Source organism: Saccostrea echinata, unplaced genomic scaffold (genome assembly GCF_033153115.1).
Source record: "Saccostrea echinata isolate AGI-Se365-2 ecotype Australia unplaced genomic scaffold, CSIRO_AGI_Sech_v1 ptg000106l, whole genome shotgun sequence".
NCBI classification, from domain to species: Eukaryota; Metazoa; Mollusca; class Bivalvia; order Ostreida; family Ostreidae; genus Saccostrea; species Saccostrea echinata.
In genome coordinates this window covers 56,785-72,500 of record NW_026889855.1, presented here as the reverse complement: position 1 = coordinate 72,500, position 15,716 = coordinate 56,785, and the positions used below count along the sequence as shown (strand labels likewise).

General features: G+C 34.8%; 4 protein-coding genes across 4 annotated transcripts; 3 read left to right on the top strand and 1 right to left on the bottom strand.

The window, feature by feature from the left end:
* The first annotated feature begins 1,154 nt into the window (after positions 1-1,154).
* LOC133177218 (histone H1-delta-like) lies at positions 1,155-2,230 on the top strand. The gene has a single exon (XM_061312299.1). The coding sequence runs from the start codon at positions 1,307-1,309 to the stop codon at positions 1,901-1,903; it is 597 nt and encodes a 198-aa protein (XP_061168283.1). The 5' UTR covers positions 1,155-1,306; the 3' UTR covers positions 1,904-2,230.
* Positions 2,231-4,914: 2,684 nt separating this feature from the next.
* LOC133177244 (histone H4) lies at positions 4,915-5,429 on the top strand. The gene has a single exon (XM_061312324.1). It carries the CDS (start codon positions 4,945-4,947, stop codon positions 5,254-5,256), a length of 312 nt encoding a protein of 103 aa, XP_061168308.1. The 5' UTR covers positions 4,915-4,944; the 3' UTR covers positions 5,257-5,429.
* A 3,082-nt stretch (positions 5,430-8,511) lies between these two features.
* LOC133177237 (histone H2B) lies at positions 8,512-8,991 on the bottom strand. Its single transcript, XM_061312318.1, has one exon. The coding sequence runs from the start codon at positions 8,968-8,970 to the stop codon at positions 8,599-8,601; it is 372 nt and encodes a 123-aa protein (XP_061168302.1). The 5' UTR covers positions 8,971-8,991; the 3' UTR covers positions 8,512-8,598.
* Positions 8,992-9,224: 233 nt separating this feature from the next.
* On the top strand, positions 9,225-9,692 carry LOC133177236 (histone H2A-like). The gene has a single exon (XM_061312317.1). The coding sequence runs from the start codon at positions 9,243-9,245 to the stop codon at positions 9,621-9,623; it is 381 nt and encodes a 126-aa protein (XP_061168301.1). The 5' UTR covers positions 9,225-9,242; the 3' UTR covers positions 9,624-9,692.
* The last annotated feature ends 6,024 nt before the right edge of the window (positions 9,693-15,716 follow it).

The window sequence follows — 15,716 nt, the reverse complement described above, 5'->3', positions numbered from 1 at the left end:
AAGGTATTATTCAATTAAATTTCAGAATGTATTTCAAAGCTGCTGTCAGAAAAAAAAAAACCATTTACCAACCTACCTACCCAACATGAGATTTTAGGGTCGGGTTAGGGGAAACAAAGATATTATGCATAGTAGTAGGAAAATCGGAAAACTTCAAAAGAAATTTTGAACAATTCTGAATCATGGTAATCGGGCTTAATTTTACCTCACAATAATTTCTTATCATTGAAATTAATAGTGTAAAAATAAAATTAGGACTCACTTATATTATGGCCATTTATTGTATAAATTATTTGGATACACAGCGCCATTTAATACAGGTACAGTATTCGTACGTGTAAGAGCAAAATCTTAAGGTGTTAGTTTGTGATTTTCGGGGAGTGATTTTAACAGCATGATTTTTTTTTTTTTTAAAGGTAAAATATCAGCGACGCAGATGACATTGTGAAAAATTTTGTGTTTCGACGCTTTTCGACGGGTTTATAGATATGCCTGGAAATTATGCTTCATTTAGTTTTAAATATTTTTTTTTATTGATTGGAAACAAGTTCTTACAACTTCCTGAAATATAACAATGTGTCCTGCAAAATAAATAGCTTGAGTATGAAAAGTATCAAATTAATTACACGTTATGCACTTGGGAAATGCGAAAACGTGTCAGCATAACGCACAAGCACGAAAAGAAAATAAAGAATATAATTAAAGAAAATAACAACAATAATAACGGAAATTAGTAATTTAAGAAAAAGTAATTCCCATATTGTCTATCAGTCGTCTATACCGCATGTCTAAATAGGCAGGTGTGACACAGTACACAGTCTTTGTGAATTGGAGGGCAAACTGATGATATTTATAAGACGGGGAGATCCAAATGGCATTCTTTAATGTGTCTAATAAAAAAATAAAAGAAATCATCCCTGAATTTTGTCCTTTGAAGCCAAATTTTTAGCTTTAATCCTACCCCGAAATTCAAACATGAGAGTTTGGAGGCTTATTTTCCTGAATTTAAACACTACAGTAAGAACGATCTTAAAATGTAAGTAGATAGAATGATAGAGAGAAATGTAGAGGTTGGGATTCTGCTCATGATATGTGGTGAAGTTCATTCCTTGAGCTGCAGCGCGGATGCAAATACCCATATTGAAACACACATCCATGAACAAAACACAAACGTCTCGACAAACTGGATGTTTTCTAGGCGGTCCGCGCTCAGTGTAAACAAAAACAGCAAGTGCGTGTGACCCGAGTATTTCACTGTTCACAGTTCCTGAGAAGTAAGCCGACGTTTTTACACTCGTCAGTAGCCATGGCCGATACTGCTCCTCCAGCAAAGTCCCCAGCCAAGAAGAAGGCCGCAAAGCCTAAGGTACCTGCTGCACATCCCAAGTACATCGACATGATTAGCGCTGCTGTTGCATCTCTGAAAGAACGTGGTGGCTCATCTCGACAGGCCATTCTCAAGTACATCATGGCCAACTACAAAGTGGGCAACGATGTTAACTCTATCAACGCCCACCTGAAAATGGCCCTGAAGAGCGGAGTTAAGAAAGGTGCTCTGAAGCAAGCAAAGGGCACAGGCGCTAGTGGCTCCTTCAAACTTGGAGACAAACCCAAGACCGATAAGAAGCCTAGAGCCAAAAAGGTAGCAAAACCCAAGGCAGCCAAGCCCAAGAAGGCCGCCGCCAAGCCCAAGAAGCCTGCGGGAGAGAAGAAGGCCAAGACTCCAAAGAAGAAGGCAGCAGCCAAGAAACCAGCCGGACCCAAGAAAGCCAAGTCCCCCAAGAAAAAGGCAGCCACCAAGTCTCCAAAGAAGGCAGCAGCCAAACCCAAGAAGGCCAAGACCCCCAAGAAGGCAGCGGCCAAGAAAACAAAGACTCCCAAGAAAGCAGCCGCCAAGAAATAAGCAGTCTTCGCATTCCAGGCAGACTGTCTACGCTTAAAAAAAAATTTAAAAAAGCCCTTTTCAGGGCTACCCACATTTTTAGAAAAGATGCCTTTAGAACATTCGTTAACGAAACATTTGCATAATCATGCTTTTCTTTTCCCCGTTTATTTGGAATGCAGAGGTCTGTGTTGAAAAATCTAAACTTATCAAACATCTGAAATATTACAATTTCAATAACAATATATCTTACAAATGCCTACACTGTCTAGTAGGCATAAGCTAGGATTATGTGCTCATGGTAATAATTGTATTGTAGCAGAAATTGGAAATGAATATCAAAAAATGCATGCGTGCTCCTGAAACAATAATCTAAATAATAGGGAGGAACAATAAGTGAAATGAATGAAGGGTGTGTGAATTATTTTTAGTTGTAATGTACATAATATCAGGTCAAGTTTGAATTATCTATGATAGACCATTTTTTTCACACACCCTCTCATACACACACACACACACACCCTCAAACACACCCTCACACACTGGCTGTTACAGTGTAATTTCATTCAATGTTCGGTGTTCAGGACAGAAGTTTTGTTCCATATTTCAGAATTGGTTTCATTTCCTAGCTTTCACGCCACACACAGAATGAAATGGAGCGTACTCTGGTGCGACTGAAATAAATTTCTAAGGCAGTGACTTTTCATGCAAGTGCCCGTGTAAACTCTACATGGTCACAAGATTCTTGAAAGCAAAACCACATGCATACCAGGGCTTATCAAAAAACATCAAATATTTCTACAAAATCGAAGTTTTTGAACAATTTCCTGAAGCTTTGGTTTGACAGGACTTCAAAATTTGATAAACATTTAAGTTCTTGAAATATCTAAAGTCGAAAGTGAGAAACACATACAGAAATTAAGGTGGGGGTGGGGTTAAAGAAAGCAAAGCAATGATGAGCTTATTTATGAGTCAGGATGTCAAATCCAGCAAACACTGGATCATGTATAAAGTAAAACATTATGGCCTGAAAACATTTCTATAAGGAAATTTTTAAGTAATATTCATTGATATAATAATAAAGAAATGAATAAATCAATAAATGAATGAATAAATCAATGAATGAATGAATGAATGAATAAATGAATAAATGAATAAATAAATAAATAAATAAATAAATAAATAAATAAATAAATAAATAAATAAATAAATAAATAAATAAATAAATAAATAACATGCATAGGGAGTGTATATATGTCTATCTTCACGGTTATTATCATATTTACTGTAATCATACATCTTTTCATACAGTGGGTATATTAGATATTTTCTAGACAATTTAACATTGATTTAAACCAAGTACAAAATCTGTGCAAAAAGGTGGATTGAAATGCTTCCAGCTAAGACCAATGGAAGCACGCTATGTGCGACTAATCACAAGGTGTCTTTCTTAACCCCCAACCAATCGCAAACATCCTTACTTAATGCGCGCAGATTTCGATTCACGAGCCACAAAACCGTATAAAACTATAGTAAACGATTGCTCTCGTCATTCATTTTATCTGAACTCAGAGACGATGGCACGTACCAAGCAGACTGCAAGAAAATCTACTGGAGGCAAGGCCCCACGAAAACAGCTGGCTACCAAGGCAGCCCGTAAAAGCGCACCAGCCACCGGTGGCGTTAAGAAGCCCCACAGATACAGGCCAGGAACTGTCGCTCTCCGTGAGATCAGGAGATACCAGAAGAGCACCGAGTTGTTGATCAGGAAACTCCCATTCCAGCGCCTTGTCCGTGAAATCGCTCAGGATTTCAAGACAGATCTGCGTTTCCAGAGCTCTGCCGTCATGGCCCTCCAGGAAGCCAGTGAAGCCTACCTTGTCGGACTCTTTGAGGATACCAACTTGTGTGCTATCCACGCTAAGAGAGTGACCATCATGCCAAAGGACATCCAGCTTGCCAGACGTATCCGTGGCGAGCGAGCTTAAACATATTCTTGTCTCCGACAAACACACAAACGGCCGTTTTCACGGCCACCAAAATATTTAGAAAAGATGCCCTCTTTAACAGCACTAATTAGAAACGTGACAACCAACAAAGAGCACAAGTATTGACCACATAATTATGCCAGGTCTTATTGGCGAAAATATTGTTTATTATTTATGAATGCAAGGAAACACACAGATATGATAGTGTCTTGAATGCTGGCGTAATTATGACAGTTTATACTCGTATTATTTATGAACAAAAAAGCACGCATGAAACGAGTGTCACACAACAGTTTGAGAGATGAACATCAGACACTAAAAATCACGTACATGTATCCAAAGCAATATTCTAAAGGCACGTTAAAAGAATTTGATAAAATAGTTACTCATGCATGGTTATACATATTTTGCTTATTCAGAGAGCGTGATAAACAATATAACACAATGGATACTGTTTTATATGTGACATTTGAGTAATATTCTGACAGAATATATGGTCAGTTGTTTGAAACATTTGCATATACATTTATTACATTTTTATTCTGCGTAATGAAATACTACTAATAATTAAAAAGAAATCTTAAGAGAGATACAGACAATAACATGTACTGAGTAGGAACCGTGGTATCTTATTTATTATGAGATATATGTATTTAAATGTGTTATGCATTAAAGAATATTGTTTTATATTATTTCCCTGAAAATATGACAGTATACAGAACCCTCGCAAAAATATGAAATGATATATAATATATATATATATATATGTATATATAGATAGATACGCAATCTGAAATATCGAACTACAGAAATTTAAGATAGGCATATATAGACAAGTACATGATTTAGTAACAGCTCAAGGGTGCACGGAAAAAAAAAGAAGAAAATATGCAAGGCGCGCAGAGCGGGAGCCAATCGCACTTTGGCTTACAGTGTGCCTTCGGAACGTGAAAATTGCGCTGCCGAAGTTTTCAAGATATTAGTGCTTCTAGCACGTCGTTGATTAGCGCTATATATACCACGATCTCTGACTACGTCCGACATTTCAGAAGATTATCTACTGAGAGCAGAAATATGTCTGGACGTGGTAAAGGAGGAAAAGGTCTTGGAAAAGGGGGCGCCAAGCGTCACAGGAAGGTGCTGAGAGATAACATCCAGGGTATTACCAAACCCGCCATCCGCCGTCTTGCACGCAGAGGTGGAGTTAAACGTATCTCTGGTCTCATCTACGAGGAGACCCGTGGTGTCCTGAAAGTTTTCCTTGAGAACGTCATTCGTGATGCAGTCACCTACACAGAGCACGCCAAGAGGAAGACCGTCACAGCCATGGACGTTGTCTATGCCCTGAAGAGACAAGGACGTACCCTCTACGGATTTGGTGGTTAGATACCCCTACCATACTGTGCCTACAAGAGCAACAACAAACGGCCGTTTTCACGGCCACCCAAATTTTTCGAAAAGATGCCTCTGAGCAGACGTGTTAAAGAAACGAAGGTGTTAATTTTTCTATATATTCATTTGTAGTGAGCAAAAAAATTTTTTTTAATTTAATGTCACTGGAAGAAGGCACATTATTCGGATAGCCTTGCAGTAACTTGTACACAGGGTAGGGGAAAACAAATGATTACAATATCCTCATAATCATTGATTTACATTAGGTTCCCATGTAAGAGAGAAAATAAAATGCAAACAAACAAGAAAGTCCCATGCACCAGTTGATTATTTCCAAGGACACATCTGGTAGATAAATATAAATTTAATAACTTGCATGTCGTTACAGTTTCCTGAGATATCGTTGAAAGCCGTAAATATTGGTAGCCCTGTCAAGACAGAGACAAAATACGCGTATACAACTCGTACGGTTAAATGTACTTTGACAAGGTAGCAAGAGTTGTCTTTCTTTTAAGGTATGCTGTATATTCCCATGCATTGTGCAAGTGGTTATTTGCAGTTCAGGTCTACTATCTTTACATTTACATGCCTCTATCAACAATAAAGCAGGAATTCACAGCTGTTTCTCTCTCTCTCTCTCTCTTTTTTTTTGGTTATTCTTCATTCTATTACATTTGGACTCTAACATAGACACCACATGTAATGATAGTATGGCAACAAAGTACACCACACAGTCAAAACTTCATCTCAGGAATAAAACTATGACCCATACTTGCGGGAAATATTTCATAATGCCACTAAATATACATGTTTATTTTATACAGGTATGTCCCAGAACTAGCATTGTTTGATGTGATGTATCTTGATCCTCATTCCTGTGCTAAACAAACAACCACACACAAAGCAAAATAGTTAGTACAGAGATGACTCTGAACATTCATATGCAGAAATGTGAAACATAACCTAAGGACGCTATGTCTTAAGGATGTAGTTTATTTGATTACTGGTATATTCCCTGTAGGATTCTAAATGTTTGGCATTCCAATGTAATTCCTTTTCAATATCCTTTCAAATACCTTTTTTTTTTTCTTTTTTTTTTTCATGGAGATAACCTGTAATGAGCTATATTTTTTCCTGACCAGTAGATATTAAACCTGTGCTGGTTTCCTATACATGTTGTGCACATGTTGATGAACTTGATCACAATGTTAAATGTTCAAAAAGATGTAATTACAAATTCTGGGTGATTATAGTCTATCTACCATTATCTTTGTGCCTCAATACATCACACATCCTTTGGTATACTGAATTATAATATCTGAATCACTAGGTTAGCTTAAGAAATGTTTTTGAAAGTTCATGAAGTTATGACATACCTTTAACCAGGGCATACAAATAAAATTAAAAAAGTATCAGTTCATATCCACCGACAAACTGCTAGTGTATATTTTCTACGTATTGAGGTATAATAGTATATTGTTTCTCGTCTGTCATAGTTCATGAGAATAGGTCGAGGAATTTCATTCAAAGAAATAACAAAGAGAATTCATATTTCAGTTGAATAATATAGACCCCAGCAAAAGATAACATTTCTGTATAATAAGGAATTCGTTCATCATCCTTCTTAACGGTATCTTCCTTACAAGCCTTTAAGATACAGATATTCAGTGTTGTTTCAGTATTTAAACTGGTATCTAACTCTATTCCCCTTAGACCTTTCCATCCTTTACCCCTTAATGACGACTTTTGACGCCTAGTCTCAAACCCTTAATGGCGACTTTTGACGCACGTGTATTTCATTGTTGATTTGACTTGAAATTACCGCTTGTTTACAAATTATCAGAGCACAGGTGGCCACCTGCAGGTTAACAATATATGATTGCATCATACTACAGTTAGAAATCACGTGATTTACCTGTGTAAACAAACAAAAGAGTCTTGGAAAGTCTCACCAAAATTCAAAATGGCGGACAGTTACATACGATGTTTTTAGAGAATATATCTCTGTCAATACCCAATATTTTCTCATCCAGTAAAGCATTACATGAAATTCAAGCTATAAGCTACCTATTTCTTGAAAGTTTTGAAAATTATAATGATCTATGTGTATAATAAACATTAAAATAAGATACGAAAATGTGGTGGTGAAGTTCGGGACCTGGCAGTGCCGATTTTGTTACCTGTTTCTCAGAATTTCAGAAGGTACCTTCCATTTTACACATATTTATAAATGTGAAGGTGTAGAAAAAAACAATTATTTTAATAGAATTTGATCATTCAAGTAAACAAAAACGTTCAGAAATCAAGTTTTATCAGCAAAGTCTGAAAATTTGTCGGCGAGATTGACATTGAAGTAGCACTACAATTTATTGATTTTTGAGGAATTAGACTTATAAAATTGATAGTTAATTATAATTTAACCATCAATTATATCATCACACATAATTTTTATTATTTATACAGACAATTTTGGCTTATTAAAGCCGTTTTACATGTTGAAAATATCTATTTTGTGATTTACACCTGCTTTCACCTGAATTAATTCCGATCAAAATTATGCTAATAGATTTGAAAAATTGAATTTATTATGAATCCAGTGATATATAATACATAGCATAAATGAAATATTTTGACCCCCATTAGTTCAGTTTTAAACTGCACTCCAATTTCATCTAAAACGGTCCAAGGGGCAGCCAGGCAAACACTCTCAGATAAGGATATGGCCAGTGCGTCAAATCATGGCATTAAGGGGTAAAGAGCTAAGCATACTCTTTCTCTTAATGATTTGTAACGTATAATGATCCAATATAATCATAAACACTGCATACGGTAATAATTATAATTTGCTTGTGCTGGTTTTAACCTACAACTTTTGAACTTTATGATAATTATTAATTCTGGCTATCTTTCATGTGCTTGAAAATAAAAAAAATTAACTGGTCTGTTGTTAAATTACTTTAAGGCTCACATCATATAAGATGCCCTATGTGTAGGTAAAATTTGTTTTCGTCTGCAACTGTCGTGTTATAAATCATTCTTTGAGGCCCTATCTGTAAATATTTAATGTACACTACGTGGGGGCAAATGTTCCTTTATGTTTGGGAGTGTGTGTGTGTGTGTGTTTTTTTTATTTTCAGGCATAGACCAACATTCAAAATTACTAGCTAGAACAGTGTCTACGGAATAAAACAGATAATGCTAAGAAATAAAATAAATAAGGTAGACAAAACCTGATATACACCACGTTTCTTAACGCTGTATTGAAAGTATCTTTTCGAAAAATTTGTGTGGCCCTGAAAAGGGCCGTTTTGTTTTTCTGAAGTGCAAGTTTGCAGTTTACTTGCTGCTGGTGTACTTGGTGACAGCCTTGGTTCCCTCAGAGACGGCGTGTTTGGCCAACTCACCGGGCAGAAGGAGACGGACAGCAGTCTGGATCTCTCTGCTGGTGATGGTTGATCGCTTGTTATAGTGAGCGAGACGGGAGGCCTCGGCAGCGATTCTCTCAAAGATGTCATTGACGAAAGAGTTCATGATGCTCATGGCCTTGCTGGAAACACCAGTATCTGGGTGAACCTGTTTCAGGACCTTGTAGATGTAAATGGCGTAGGATTCCCTCCTCTTCCTGCGCTTTTTCTTGTCCCCAGTTCTCTGGGCCTTGGCCTTAGTGGCTGCTTTCTTAGCTCCTTTAGATCCGACTTTGGGTGGCATGTTTACAGATTGTATACAAACTGAAACCTATGAGTGTCGATTCGCGTCTCGCTGGTTTTATATCGCACGGACGGATAACGGCGGATAAGTACATTACGAACCCTCGAGAAAACTAGTGTTGTTCGGCGAGCGACAAAGTGTGTTAAATACGATCGTGCCGATTGGCTGCACTGTTCAATCCGCCCGCGTGTTTAAATAGGATCGCGAAGCCTGTGTTTGAGTTATCCGTTGATTTCATTTCTTGAGCGTCAACTACTCGTAACAGATCAAAGATGTCAGGACGTGGTAAAGGAGGCAAAGTGAAGGGAAAGGCCAAGAGCCGATCATCCCGTGCCGGACTTCAGTTCCCCGTGGGTCGTATCCACCGTCTGCTGAGGAAGGGCAACTACGCCGAGAGAGTGGGAGCCGGTGCCCCCGTGTACCTGGCCGCCGTTCTTGAATACTTGGCCGCCGAAGTCTTGGAGTTGGCAGGCAACGCCGCCCGAGACAACAAGAAGACCAGAATCATCCCCCGTCATCTGCAGCTGGCCATCCGCAACGACGAGGAGTTGAACAAACTGCTGTCCGGCGTGACCATCGCCCAGGGTGGTGTCCTGCCCAACATCCAGGCCGTGCTCCTCCCCAAGAAGACCCAGAAGTCCGCCAGCAAGTAAAAAGTCTGTACGACTTTCAAATATACCAAACGGCCGTTTTCACGGCCACCCAAATTTTTCGAAAAGATGCCTCTAAGAGCATACTGTAGTTAATATAAGAAACGAAATGCATGTTCAATAAATGAAAATGTACGTGCCAAGATATCACATTTTCCCTACAAGTAATTTCACGTATATATACAGTACCAGGCCATAAGTGAAAATCAGAATTGAGTTTTGTGGCACATAATTTCAAAACTATTTTCTGTAAGCGTGACATGATCACTGCACATGCAACAAATGCAAAACGGAAATTTTTACGGCACAAATTTGTTAAGAAATCATGGTAGAAATGTTAGTCACGATGAAATGTTTTCAGTGATCAAAGGTATATAGTAACTAAGCAAATGATTTATTAGAGTGACACGTGTTATGTACCATACAACAACATTTCAATATGGTTCAATCAAAAATCCACATATTATTATTGTTAGGTCCTACTCAAACTTGTGTTTATTTTAAAACAAATTCTGGTAAGAAATGGTATAGAAGACGAAATTCCTTTTTTATAGCACTGTGCTTAATTTGTACTCTAAATACCGCTCAAAGTTTTTTGAAAACACGTGTTTTAATCAAATGGAGAAAGTAAGAATGCTAATTGTAAAATGTACATGTATCTCGGTGTCATATACATCTTCCAATTTTTTTTTTTTTTTTTTTTTTAATAACAGACACTGCTAATCTTAGCACACAGGTGTATACTTACAAAATGCATATATTTAAATATTACGTATATTTTCATGTACCTTTTTTTTTTTTTTTTTTTTTTTACTGTTTGTGAAAAAACAAGTGATGTACACATGTCGCTGAAAATAAATAAATTACTTCCTTACCTTAATACCAATTCAATATTGAAACACCTATAGATATATATGTCAGGTTTAACAAAAATAAATGAAAAATATATACGTTGTAAAATATACACATATTAGGCCAAAATAAAAAATAGCTTTGTTTCCCCTAACGCGACCGACCCAATTAAATTGCGCCGACTGAAAAGTTTTTTAAATAAGATTATTCAAATATATATATTTTTTTAATTGTTTATCAACTTTATTAAATACAATTTCATCAAAATGCGGTTTTATCAGAACGATTGATTTTGTTCTACTATGATTTTCAAGCGCTTGTTTGAAACAAAATGGTCTAACATGTGGTCACAGAGGGTTATTTCGTTTTATGAAACAACGGCGACGTATCATCCTTATTATATATCTTTAATTTATTAGAATTCTACACTCTTGAAATACTTCGTTAATAATAATACTTCAATCAAGAGTGTTTCGGTGGTATTTTACAAAAGTATCTGTGTACACATCAATCAATTTCACAATTGTAAATATGTCTGCATATTTCATCCAGATAAATATAACTCAAACTTTGTTTCTTAATTCTGAATTCTTTTAATGAATGGGTTAAATTTCGTGACTAAAGCATTCGATGTGGCATTTTTATCATTTTTAGATATAGTTTGATTCAATTAAATATTGTTGAAATACTCTTTCCAAAAAGTTTTGAAATCTTTAAAACTGGTCTATGGTACAGCTTGCTGAGACGCCCAGTGTATTTTTCTTTAATTATGCCCGTGAAGATTGGTTGTTTGTTTGCTTTAAATCCCTTTGAGAATTGTTGGGACTACAACATGTAATATTTGCCTGCATGATGGAGGGCTCCAAATTTTGACTTGTACTCGGCACTTATGGCAATTGAGCAGCAAGGGATCTTTTTTAATTCGTGAAAGCATCTACTGCGACACTGGACCTATGGGTTTTTACAGTCTCATTTGAAGGACCAGTCACTACGTCCCGCATTGGGGTTTGAATCTGTGATTTAGAATTACCTTCCCAGGTAGCACAAAACATTTTCAAAACATTTTACTGCAGTTATAAAAAGGTTTTTTCAAAACATTTCAGAGTAAACATTTTTAAAATGTTTTAAAAACATTTTTCTTTCCCATTGTAACATTTTAAAAACATTTTAAAAATGTTTTCAAAATGGTTAAGGTAAAATCTTTAAGGAACATTTCTATAGAATGTTTTTGAAACGTTTTAAAAATGATTCGAAAGGTATGTTTTGTTTGCATATATTAAACAGTTTCACATTACGTTATAAAAATGTTTTTAAAACATAATATAAACATTCCTCTTCTATATATCTGTAACATTGTAATGTCACTTTTCTAAAACATTTTGAAGGAACGTCGTCAAAATGTTTTTAAAACATTCTACATACTGCTTATAGTATAATATTTAAATGTTTTCAGGTGTTGGTCATGAAAATGTTTTTAAAACATTTATCAAAACGTTTTCTCCTCCTACAGCTGAAACATTTTATTTATGATTTATGCAACATTTTATAGAAACATTTTCAAAATGTTTTTAAAACATTTATATCATTTTCAATATTAATGCATTTATTTATTTTCAAAGTATGTTGTAAAAATGTTTTTAGAACATTGACTTTAACGTTTATTCTTCTAAAGACTATAACATTTTATTTAGCATTAATGCAACATTTTGTAATGTAATTTTCAAAATGTTTTGAAAATATTCACGACTAACCCAATTGTCTGAGAAAAAAAATGCATAGAATATCCAGAGAAGATTGGGATTAAATGAATAATTGCTTTTAAAAATTTTCCGAAGACATTAATATTACTGCAACTCGATCACTTGCGTATCCCGGTATTTTCTTTCTTTTTTTCAATAATACATTTTTTTTAAAAGTCTTATTGAGTTCACAGACTTGTAATCAATACAAAGTTCATTGAATAAATTTAAGATACTTTAATTTTAAAAAGAAAACAAAATAATAAACAAACTGTTTACAATAATTAACACAGCCTGATTTATGACGGTCTCGCCTGTTTGCATCATATTTCTTAAACTCCAAGGCAGCAGATTAGGAGTGGCTTCACTGGTCAGTTTCAGGTCAAGATAACCTTGTTATGCAATTCTCCTTCTGGACAGCGCGTTATAGAGAATAGTGGTTTGCAGCTTATCTAGGCCAAAATTTGAATTCTGGTAAACAGGATGTGCGCGTTTTCTTGTCGCTGATTTTCAAACAAGATTTTTGCATCATATAAGCCTGGAGAATGAGCGCCGGATTATTAACATCTGCATTGTGAGTATGCTTTAATCAGAGATTTCAAAAGATAATTTTTAAAAATAACCTTTATGTTACATTGTATTTTTGTATGCATATGTGTAGCAAAGACAAAGCTATTATGTATTTGAATTAAATACTTTAGGCAACAACAAGTATACCTCCTTATCTTATGTTGATCATAATTCTAAATATCTTATTATTGAAACATTAAATCATATTGCAGTTAGATGACCGTTCCAGCAACAGACTTGAATTCCATTCAAATTGCCACATTTGAAAGAACCGCCTCTAGCTGACAAGACAAAGGCAATTTTTTGTACGTAAATATCATTGCTCTTCAATAATATTATTGTGTTATAGTTATGAAGAAGCAACAATTCTAATTCTTTTCATAATGCAAATGGGAAAAGTTCTTATGATTTTATGATTTAATTAAAAAATGTTCTTGTATATTTTCATCATTTAAAGATCTGAAGTAAATGACTTAAACACTGTTGTCTCCATGTTTACAGGTTCTGCTTTACTGAAAAGATCGAGCGACTTGTTCAATTCCTTCTTGTGAAGTTTATGTGTGCGCTTCCATTTATATAATAGCTAGATCCACCGCTCTGTGGAACCTACACATATACATGTAGATACATGCATTTTGCGGGATCGTAATTGATAACAGTGATCTAGGCCTGGTTATTCTTTTTATGGGAAGGATTTGTGTGATTCTGTTATTTTTAAATTCAGTGAATGGATTTTTTTCTTTAAAAATACCTGTTGGGTTAAAACAATATAACTCAGAACTTGTACTGGAAATGGAACTAAAATGTGTTTTGCATATTGCATAAGGGTTTGTATTAAAATTGGTAAAAAAAAATGAATTCATTCAGTTGTGATTTATTCTTTGAGAGTTATAATTAAGATGAAATGTATTAAAAGCGCTCTTAAAATCATACAAAATGATGTTCTCATGTCATTATTGAAAATGTCTATTGACATTTCAGGAAAGAGATGTCATTGCGACATTTGGGTAAAATGTTTTAAAAACGTTTTAAAAACCATACAAAATCACGTGAATAAAACATTTGCAAAAATGTTCTTGTAACATTTTCGGAAAATGTTCTGATAACATTTGCTGAAACATTTGGGTAAAATGTTTTAAAAACGTTTAAAAAACCATACAAAATCACGTGATTAAAACATTTTTGGAAAATGTTTTTGTAACATTTTAGGAAAATGTCCTGATAACATTTGCTGAAACATTTGGGTAAAATGTTTTAAAAACGTTTAAAAAACCATACAAAATCACGTGATTAAAACATTTTTGGAAAATGTTTTTGTAACATTTTAGGAAAATGTTCTGATAACATTTGCTGAAACATTTGGGTAAAATGTTTTAAAAACGTTTAAAAAACCATACAAAATCACGTGATTAAAACATTTTTGGAAAATGTTTTTGTAACATTTTGAAAATGTTTTAAAAAAATTTTTAAAATGTTTTTGTGCTAGCTGGGTTCCTACTTAAATTCGTGACTCTTTAGCGAAATGATCTAGAACCACTGTGCCACGCAAGACCCTTGAAAGAGTATTTTCTCTGTGTAAGCACTGGAAACTGGTAGTAGGTTTGAAAAATCAGATCGATGAGTATTTGAGAATTTTGTCCATTTGGAAATATTCGATTTCAGCAAATTTACACTGCATGCCACGAGATATTTCACAAGATCTATTAAATAATTGTTGCGAACTCATTTACCTTAAAATTTGCTTTTGAGATTGCATCAGTGTGATATACTGTTTAAAAATCTCTTTCTTTTGTACTTTTCTTATTCATAAAGGTATTATTCAATTAAATTTCAGAATGTATTTCAAAGCTGCTGTCAGAAAAAAAAAACCATTTACCAACCTACCTACCCAACATGAGATTTTAGGGTCGGGTTAGGGGAAACAAAGATATTATGCATAGTAGTAGGAAAATCGGAAAACTTCAAAAGAAATTTTGAACAATTCTGAATCATGGTAATCGGGCTTAATTTTACCTCACAATAATTTCTTATCATTGAAATTAATAGTGTAAAAATAAAATTAGGACTCACTTATATTATGGCCATTTATTGTATAAATTATTTGGATACACAGCGCCATTTAATACAGGTACAGTATTCGTACGTGTAAGAGCAAAATCTTAAGGTGTTAGTTTGTGATTTTCGGGGAGTGATTTTAACAGCATGATTTTTTTTTTTTTAAAGGTAAAATATCAGCGACGCAGATGACATTGTGAAAAATTTTGTGTTTCGACGCTTTTCGACGGGTTTATAGATATGCCTGGAAATTATGCTTCATTTAGTTTTAAATATTTTTTTTTATTGATTGGAAACAAGTTCTTACAACTTCCTGAAATATAACAATGTGTCCTGCAAAATAAATAGCTTGAGTATGAAAAGTATCAAATTAATTACACGTTATGCACTTGGGAAATGCGAAAACGTGTCAGCATAACGCACAAGCACGAAAAGAAAATAAAGAATATAATTAAAGAAAATAACAACAATAATAACGGAAATTAGTAATTTAAGAAAAAGTAATTCCCATATTGTCTATCAGTCGTCTATACCGCATGTCTAAATAGGCAGGTGTGACACAGTACACAGTCTTTGTGAATTGGAGGGCAAACTGATGATATTTATAAGACGGGGAGATCCAAATGGCATTCTTTAATGTGTCTAATAAAAAAATAAAAGAAATCATCCCTGAATTTTGTCCTTTGAAGCCAAATTTTTAGCTTTAATCCTACCCCGAAATTCAAACATGAGAGTTTGGAGGCTTATTTTCCTGAATTTAAACACTACAGTAAGAACGATCTTAAAATGTAAGTAGATAGAATGATAGAGAGAAATGTAGAGGTTGGGATTCTGCTCATGATATGTGGTGAAGTTCATTCCTTGAGCTGCAGCGCGGATG

Bases quoted from the DNA above. Each gene is read 5' to 3' on its own strand.
- LOC133177218 (XM_061312299.1), top strand. From the start codon at position 1,307: ATGGCCGATACTGCTCCTCCAGCAAAGTCCCCAGCCAAGAAGAAGGCC.
- LOC133177244 (XM_061312324.1), top strand. From the start codon at position 4,945: ATGTCTGGACGTGGTAAAGGAGGAAAAGGTCTTGGAAAAGGGGGCGCC.
- LOC133177237 (XM_061312318.1), bottom strand. From the start codon at position 8,970: ATGCCACCCAAAGTCGGATCTAAAGGAGCTAAGAAAGCAGCCACTAAG.
- LOC133177236 (XM_061312317.1), top strand. From the start codon at position 9,243: ATGTCAGGACGTGGTAAAGGAGGCAAAGTGAAGGGAAAGGCCAAGAGC.